We start from the raw sequence: 9,801 nt of genomic DNA on the forward strand, positions 1-9,801 counted from the left end.
TATACTAATAATATATATATACATATATATATATATATATATATATATATATATATACTAATATATAAAATGTAATGTGATATATTATACATAGATTAATCAACCGAATAATATAACCGACAAAAAAATATAGGGAATAAAATTAAAGTTTAAAATATGTGGAAGTTTAATTTAATGTAACTCTATAAACTGTAATGTAATTAAAACTGAAAACGCATGATCATTAATCATAAAAATATTTGCCCAGAGTATAAAGCCATTTAAAAAATATACGTTATATTTTTCCTTTTACAAATTTTTGCAAAAAGAACAATTTTTTATACATAAAAAACATAATAATTTTTATCTAACTTTATGCGTGCAATAAGGATGTATGTGATGCAATATATGTGACGATAAGTATCACAGGTATATACAAGAAGAACAGATAAATTATTTTTATGATATTAAGAGTATCCTCGTTCACGCAGTACTTTCGGGTGGCGGCAGCAACACAGAGGACATAACTCTCGATATCGATCTCTTCGATGATCGGAAATACGTCCCGCTCTTCTTTCATGAGACGTTCCTTCAGTAGGTACACGTGATTCCTTTCCACTGGCCAGGACCTCGATGAAATTGACTTCAAAGGTTGAAGTGCATTACGAACTCTGTCGTACTCTGCGAGAATCCTAGGGAGCAGTAAAGGTTTTACCTTCAGTAACCAGTCGTTTCTTTTTACCTCTTTCCTGCCATTAATGCCCGTCTCGCCTGATCCTTCTGGCACTCGAACTCTTAACGATTTCAACTATTTGCGTCTTTCTTTACTCTTTCCTTCGGTATAGGAATCTTGGTATAGAAATACTTAGACGAAATCGTATTTTACTCGAATATATGTGAACATGTACATGCGATAGAACGAATAAAACGTTTTCAAGATTGAGTTTTAAATAGCCATTTCAATCGTAGTCGAGAAAAAAGGATCGCAAAGTATTATTAAGTGTGAGCGGGATAATAAAAAAAATTTAACTTTCTCCGGTTCATCGCAAACTATATAATCGCAAACTATATAATTTCCAATCCAACTTATTACGAAGGAATTGCAGAAAACTTGACGGGAGGATTTCCTTTCAAGAAGAAAGAAAGCTCGGGCTAAGTTAGTGGGCAAGATTTACTCTGCACGCGTCTGAGAGCAAACGAAAAAATCAGAAAAATATTTGGTAGGAACATCGAAAGCGAAAATATTTTCGTTCATCACTCGATCCATGAATCGGTTTCTATAGCAACTTTATTCTCTTTGTTTTTCCTTTTTATTCTAATTGCACATGGAAATGATAATGCCAATTATTTAATATAAAATTAATATAAATGATATAAATAAATGATATATAATAATATCAATTATTTATCTGATATTTTTTAATATTGATGTTCTACAATCTTACTTTTCTGATCTTTTCTTTTACTTCTAATTGTGTATAAAAATATATCAATAATAATGTTAATCATTTATTTCAGATTTTAATGTTGCTGAAAAATTTCTTACAAAGTTAGTCAGTGACCATTGTTCGAATGTGAATGAATTTTGTCATTGTATTGTAATAAGTTGGATACGGTATAAGGGTATATAAAAAACAAATTTTAATAGTCTGTCAAGATTTTTCGAGTTTCCTTGTCGCGATTGTGATATCGGATTTTATTTCTCAAGGCAATCAGATATCGGGTGGAATAAGTTTTGCGACCGAGAAAACGAGTTTTTCCATTCGAAGACGCAATTTTCCTTTTCTCAGTATTCACTCGCGCGAGCGAAAGTCAGTGAACCTGTTTACGTTTCTTGCGCCTAAATCGCAGTTCCAGATAACTTTTACTTTTACGATTTGCGGCGTGTTAACCGAGTGCACCGCTGCAGGCCTTTCACGATGCGGAAAGTTGAAGAGACCGAGCGTAAGCGTTCGCGATCACGATCAAACTTTCGCATGAGTCTCCTCGTCGAAACTTATTTGCGATCGCGAGTAGTTATCGGCGAAGTTCGAGGCTTCATATATGAACGGCTTTAATCATTTCTTAATGTTCGCATGTGCAACGAAGGATTATCTCCGAGGTGCATCGAGGTTTAATACTATTGGCTAATCCCGCGATCTCTTGAATTTATAATCATCATATTATATAAGCGGTAAAATATATAGATATTGCAAATTCTGCATGAATTTTGTTATAAATAATGATCTTCTGTAATATTTTATACAAAACGGAAATAATCTTATTAAAGAAAATTGATGGTTTTATAATTTAATTAAAAAGTTACGTAGAATTCCTATTTTAATTTTTAAGATGCATATTTTAACGTAGCGTATAAGCAATTTATAACTTATAAATTGAACCGTAATATCAAGTAGTAAAGCGTTACGCTCTCTTGGAAAATGACTTAGTATCTTTAATAGTGTTGCGTTCTCCGAACAAGTTAATATCGCGAGCAAATTTAATATTGCCAGCTGTTGCAGAAGAGCACTGCGAAACCAACTTTAAACTTAGACAATACTCCGGTACAAGCAACTTATCTATGACCTCTCAATCAAGTAAGTATCTAATATATAAAGAATACGCATAATATAAGAGTAAAGTGTAATATCTATTTAAGCGACTATTTTAGCTACGCGGGCAATTTATGTGTTCTATTTGCATAAAATATCAATAAATTGCGGATTAAAAGTTAACGGAAAAGAACAACCTTGATACTTTTCAGAGGTATTAAATCATTTTTATGGCAAAGTTAGTGATGGCGATAAAAATTCAGCTGCGCTGAAATTTTCACGAGACTACGAAAAAATCGCGCCAACGAAGACGTTGACGAAGCTATGACGATAAATTTATGACGATAAATGTGTGAAATTTCACGATAAATTTTGAGTCCGTGATACCTCTGTTTTCTGCCGCATAGACCGAAGACGATGTCGCAAATTAAAGATGGCAGCCATTCGAGGAATATCACCAAAATCCAGTACAGTGGCTCAATGGACGTCATTCCGCGAATTCCAAAGGTTGGATAGGGAAACTTCGAGCTGGCCCGTCGACTCTTTTTAATCAGATCATTCCACGTGCAACCCAGCTGCGGCGCATTATAGACGACCGGTTTTGTAACGTTAGTTCTGCGTAAAAACGATAAAAAACATGAGAAGAAAAGCACATTTAATCGCCTCACATCTCATGATAATTTATTGCGTTCATTCTTTGCATCATGCTATTATTAATTGTTCCATTAGCGACGCATTTTATTTTATTTTAAATCTAATATTCTATTTAATACGTAATTTATCCGAACTATATGTATATATGCATCTGCAGTAACACATTGTGAATTTTATTAGTTTGTAATTTTATTATTTTATTAGTTTTGAATTTTATTATATATAATTTAATTAAATTTCATTATTATTATATTTAATTTATTAAATTATAATTATATAATTAAAGTTTAATTTTTCATTATAATATATTTTGTTATATAATCAGATAACGAAAGAATGTAAAGAATGTATCATGTTGCGAAATTAAATGTTAATTTTTGTATAAAAAGATAGTTGTACAAAGGAAGATAATTCATTATTAGAGAAATTTTTATAATGCCGGTAACAGAGGTTACATCTTTTGAAAAGCTGAAGTAGATTTACTTTTAAAACTGCTAATAATTAATAGTATTTCTGACTAGTAATTTCTCTTAAATACAAGAATAATCGGTAAAAGTGGACGGAAAAGACACAGAGGCAGATATAGCGCACTTTGCTTCTTGCAAGGCGAATGCAATCAACTTATTCGCAGTTCAGTCGTTCGGAAATACTTCAGAGCGAAGCGAAGAGATGCTTCTGGTTGAAACTAGAATCAAACGTAAGCTCTCCGGGTTTTCTAGGAAAAGCCCGGAAAAGCCTAGCTATAAGTTTCATTCGATTGGTTCGTTGTTGGCTGACTTAAATAAAGATTGCGCTTTAAAAAGTCTGAGTTGATTCTCGTTATGCGTAGTCTTCTAATTAAAACCTTAAAGCGGATAGAAAACAAAGTTTGACAAGAGATATCATTAAAGGAAATTTATATGGTTTCTTCCGCAATTTAATATGCGCATCGACGTTCTCATTGTATCTGAAATTCATTCATTTTACATTCCGCGCGAATCACTTTTCTAGTTGATGTGCCCTACATGTGTAAATCAATATACTATCATTTACTATCTTTAATTACTTCGTTTGATAAACTGATTTGCAATTTAATTATTCCTGGCAATCGCAAAGACAATTTAACTATTGATTTCAATTACCGTCTCGCAATTTCCGATAATCGCTTTCCTCATTAGACAAAAATCGCACAATCGTCGTACTCCGTGCAAGAATCAAAAACATAACTCACATAAAAAAAAAATCTTTTTTCAAAAATTAATGAGAAATTCAAAGTTTTTAAGTGTTTTTATTTAGAACTTAACGGTACTTTTGTTGTGATCGTTAATTTAAATAAAACACTGTTTTTTTTAATATCACGCAATTTTAACGCAATGCCGCGTTGTAATCATGTATGTATATTAAATTAATCCCACGTTAACAATTGCGAGAATTAATAAACGACTAGCTATGGAAATTGAAACGAGTAATTTTAATGATTTTAAAATTTTAGGTAACATTACAAGTTTTTCGCAAACTGATATTGAAATGAAAGAATAAAAAAATTAATGGGTATCTGCAATAAGCATTTTATATTTTCAATATAAGGCATAGGCAATATATTGTTAATTAAAATTGCTCGTTAAAATTTTTGTTATTCAGCACAATGTTATTTAAAAGAATTGGCAGTTTTGTTCTGTCGATACAATGAATGCCAATTTACAATATGACAGTTATATTACACATAATTGTGTTAGAGAAGTTGTCAAAATATTCATTAGATTTTTTTCAACACAAAGAATTTATTTCGTCAAGAGACGGAAGTAATCATGCTTTCAGCGAATTGAGGGGTGAATCAAAAAAAATCGAAAAGAGCGAATCCCGCTTTTTACAATTGGAGCGGAAGCGTCGAATTCGAGCAAACAGTAACAACTACGGAAACCGCGCGTACATGTAAAATGTGTTTACCCGCATCCAATATTTCGCATCGGAAAACTAGATAAGCCGCGTCTGCAACGAATTCCGATATGTTAAAATCTACAACGGATCGCGAAAAAGGTTTCATTCTTTTTTTATTATTAATTTAATTATTTTAATTAAACAAATTATTTTTCCGCATTACCTACAGATTCGTTAATTTAAATAATCAAATGTATGTATATGTGGGATTTTCTACGGATTTTCGCGCTTTTTATTGTAATTTTTATTTTGCACTTTACGCTTTTGACAAAAGTAGGATTGTTTTACGGTTCCTAATTATAATAATACTATTTTATATAATCATTTTTAATTTGTACTTGATATCGCTTTAATAATATTACCTACAAAAGAGATCGAGCAGTCCTCTTTTAGCTTCAAGGTTCTATTGAAACAGAATACTGATAATTATTTTTCTCAACTGAGCAAGAAGTGCTATGCTTTGAGAAAAAATAACGGTTACATAATATATTCTTTGAAAGGAGATAGCTATTGCTACTTTCTAGTTCACGTCTGGTAATTAAACAATGTTGGTTATTATTACTATTCTGTAACGCTGCACACGTGAATGCGCCTTTACACAACTTTCTCTTTGCAATTAAATGAACGTAATATTTAAGAGCAACTTGATAATCCTTATGTAAATAAGCATATTGATAAATGGTTTTCTGTGCAGAAATTTAATTATTACAATGAGACGAGTTACGGCATGTTAAGTTTGATTAATGTAAACATAGTCATAAAAGTTCGCAGCGACGAGAATTAAAAGCGCTTTAAACTCGGTTAGTAGATTAATTTTTCCTTGTCAAATATCCCCATTATTTTTATTAATGAATAAAATTTTTAGAAATTAACGCAAAATAAATAAAATAATAATTTTATACGTACATGCCGACTTCCCATGCGGCGGCGATCATCGTATTTACTGCTATATCTATTGGGATGATTTCGGCTGGCAATTTCGAATTGCCGTACGCAAAACCCGCACCAATCATGAGAGCGGTAGGTCCTTTGAGAGATTCGACAAAGCCAGGCATAGGTTCCTTGTAAGCCGGTCCGATGCAAGGGAAGCGCACCAAGGCGATCGGTAAGTTGGGAATTTTTTCATTCTGCAGGCATTCAGTTATCCTGCCGCGATGTTTGAAAATGCTGGATGCGACGGCGACGCTCCTGAGTTTCGGTAATTCCTGACAATATTCCAGGAAGTAATCGTGCGGCCCGGCGGCATGAAAGGCCACGGTGACCTCTCTCAACGAGACTTTGTCCTCAATGCTTAGAGCGAGATTCTCGTAAAGCAAATTCCCCTCGAACGTTTTCACGCGCGAGATCGCGCTCGGCATCTCCTGTCTCAGTCGCTCATACCTGCCGAGCGATAATAACGTTGGTGACGCAAATCGGCTTTGAAATTTACTGCTAGGAAGTTTCATCAAAATGGAGATGCACCGCGGCATGGAAAAATTGCGTAAGACGCACGCCATTAAAAATCATCAGATCAAGCAATCATCAGATTATAATATACAGATTCAAATTATGCGATACAAAGTCTCATTTTTGAAATTATCGCCGGAATACATACGACTATCAGAAATATCCGGAAATTAAGATGCGCAATGCAAAACTAACGAAGATAATTAATATTAATCATTGTGAAAAGCAAATTTGTTTTATTGATAGATATATTTACATAAATTATTACAAATTGGAAATTAATTTATATTTCTTTGAATTCAATGTTCATATTTAATTGTATATTTAAAGTATGTATAAAATATGCAAAGTTCTGAAATATTTTCTAATTCTACGCACTTTTTGTTGCGTTTTTTGGAAGGATAAAAATAGAAACACGTGATATTGTCATTTCGAATTCTGCCTAGGAGATTTTCACAATTCACATCATAACTATTTTACATGGAACAATTTACAAGAAGTCGCAAATAGTGCGAGGAAAATCCAACAAGCCGCGACAGCCGAGAGCGATTTCGCCGAATGTAATAGCATTGAAGCACCTTGAACGCTCGAGCTTCTCGTCCATTTGCATTTTCTCATTTACGCGCTGGGCGATTCTCTTTTCCAAGTGAAAAAACGCAGCGATCCGGTGGTAACTACGATTTCCCGGGGGAAAACAATCCTTTCGCGGATTTTAATTTCGCGAAATTCAAAACGCGCGGACGAATTTTCCGCGCGGTCGCGGATTTTGCGAGGGTGAGAGAAAGCACCCCGGGCCACGTATACTTCATAATCTTTCTAAAGGGGGCACGGAGGCGTGTGCTAATGAAAATAAATCTCTCTCCACGAGCTTTTAGCCGTCCCTCCCCGAAGGCCGGTAAGGGCGGCCATCGCAGCGCCGCATGCAACGGTGCCGAGTTTCATCTTCCGATCCGAGCATCTTGGCGATTCGGGCGATTCGGGCGATCGTTATGATGAGACGAGCATGAGACGGAATCTAACGAGGCAATCCGATTTGCGCAATTGACTATAAACACGTGCATCCGATCGTATCTCGTTTACTCTTGATTCTATCGTTATTACCACGCGATTTCGGACGAGCAATTGCAATGCGATTGCAGGTATGCCGCTATCATTTCAATCGATATCGTTCGCGGTAAGTTTCCAATTGTTAAAATTATGAAACGGTATGAATTTTAACAGGAGATTTAACAAATTGCAAAGATCAAATCGAAAGAAAATGCTCTGTTTTATTAATCCTTTATATATTTACTATTATATTTTTCCTTTTTATCTGCAATCTAGATTTTTTTGTTTAACCCAAGTTCTTTCATTGTTTCAGACTTTAAAAAAAAGTGGAAAAAGGGTTACTTTTTATTATATTATTAGTTATTAGCTTAAATATTAAAATTTTTATTTAATAATTTTTATTTGATAAAAATTGATTACACAAAAATAAGGATGAAATTTGAGAGTAAAATGTTTATGCCAAATATATTGTAAGATGCAGATGAAAAGTTATCTTACATGTTAAAAGTTGAATGGAGAAAGAAAATGTTACAAACAATATATATGTATTTTATTACATAACACTGATGTAGAATTAAATTTATATATATTAAGTAAGCGAAATTTTTTATTACGAATAAATCGAAGAAAAAAGGACCTCACACTAATTTTATGGAAAAAGTAATTTCAGTCAAATTAGTTGAAATTGTAATATTTTGTAGCTTATGAGATGTTGATCGGAAGTCTTCATAACCATAAAATTTTGCTGTAACACTATTTGAAAATTGCTATTTCGTATTTAATGAAAAGTACCTTCATTTACAGTGCACAGTTAATTTTTTTAAACGTATAAACATTTATATAATTAAACACACATATAACCAGTGTGTGAGCAGCATTTTATTAGTTACAAAATATCTCAGTTTCAGCCAATTTGACTGAAACTACTCTTTCCACATGATTAATGCAGAGTCCTTTCTCCTATCTTTTTCATTCTATTATGCAGCACCATAGTTTTTCATAATTACGTAAAACAGTAATAAGAGTAATAATAATTTCATTTTGTGAAAATTTTTGAACTGCGGTGTTCTTTCTGTCACTGCACGTAACTATTTGTGAAACGAAAATCTAATTTTGCAATCGATTTCCAACGTAAGGTGCATTACGTACGTTCCCGGAATTCTTGCGGAAAACCACCAAGTGCAATGAAAAAGAGAGAGAAGGAGAGAGAGAGAGAGAGAGAGAAGGGAGGAGTCTTTCTCAGTTTGATGTCTTCTGAAATAAATTCGGCACACGCCCCCGACCGGAATCGCGGTCGCAATTTAACGTGCACAAAGACGATATCGAGCGACCGATGCGATTTACAGGCACAAAATGAACGCGAGAAGGAACGCGAAGAGGATACCGTTCGTACCCGGGTGACGCGAATATCTTCTTTAGCCGTTCCTCGCCGTTGAGATCGTTTTGGGATCTGAGAACGACATATACTCTGACATCCGGTAAACACCGTAAGATCTTCTCCAACAGAGCGCGTCCCAATTCGCTGGTGACTCCCGTGAGGAGCACTACGCGTTTCGCGTACCACTCGCACAGAGACATTGTCGATGACTGGCAGCCTGCTTGAAAAGCGAATCGCGGTGAACAGTACGAGGCTTTCGATTCTACCTGGAAATACTCGCGGGAAAGGGAAGAAAACTATATTCTAGCCTTCTGATGCAACGATCAAATACACATGATTTCGAGATTATGACGAGTAGATTATCAGCTTTGTACATAACTTGCAGTAAAATAATTTTTTCAATGAATGGAACTGTGCATGCATAGAAAAAAAATATATTAATAGCATTAACTAACACAACAGTCTAATTGAAAATAATGTTCTTAATTCAATGAGAGTTGATAATAATAAAACAAATTAACTTTTAATTAAAGCAAAAGCATGGCGCATTTATTTTATTAATATTGTTACTAAGTTAGTGAGATTAATTTCAATTTAAAACAAATGCTGTAAGCTAGTGCTGTTAATATATTTTTTTTAATTACATTAAATAATAGTATGCCAAATGATACAAAAGAGATATAAATTGCATTTGAAAAGCATACTTTAGCGCTATTATGTTTTTGTATTATATTTAATAAATAATAAAGATAAAATGACACAATAACGTTGCATGCTTCTCGAACGCAATCAAATAAATATAATAAAAAAAAAAAAATATATATATATATATATATATATATATATATA

The 9,801-nt window shown here is 33.5% G+C and overlaps 1 protein-coding gene across 1 annotated transcript; it reads right to left on the bottom strand.

The window, feature by feature from the left end:
• Positions 1-352: 352 nt before the first annotated feature.
• On the bottom strand, positions 353-9,152 carry LOC105625614 (fatty acyl-CoA reductase 2-like). Its single transcript, XM_012206936.1, has 4 exons — positions 8,968-9,152; positions 5,988-6,461; positions 2,898-3,125; positions 353-671 (listed from the first exon to the last, which is right to left on the bottom strand). Exons 1-4 carry the CDS (start codon positions 9,150-9,152, stop codon positions 353-355), a joined length of 1,206 nt encoding a protein of 401 aa, XP_012062326.1.
• Positions 9,153-9,801: the final 649 nt, after the last annotated feature.

This window comes from Atta cephalotes (assembly GCF_000143395.1).
Source record: "Atta cephalotes unplaced genomic scaffold scaffold00003, whole genome shotgun sequence".
NCBI lineage: Eukaryota > Metazoa > Arthropoda > Insecta > Hymenoptera > Formicidae > Atta > Atta cephalotes.

What these genes read in the sequence shown, in the direction of transcription:
- LOC105625614 (XM_012206936.1), bottom strand. Translation starts at nt 9,152, where the DNA reads ATGTCTCTGTGCGAGTGGTACGCGAAACGCGTAGTGCTCCTCACGGGA. An exon ending in AAGATATTCGCGTCACCCGG is followed by an intron (nt 6,462 to 8,967) that starts GTACGAACGGTA and finishes ATCGCTCGGCAG; the next exon opens with GTATGAGCGACTGAGACAGG. An exon ending in CTATGCGGCAGAAAACAGAG is followed by an intron (nt 672 to 2,897) that starts GTATCACGGACT and finishes ACTGCTCCCTAG; the next exon opens with GATTCTCGCAGAGTACGACA.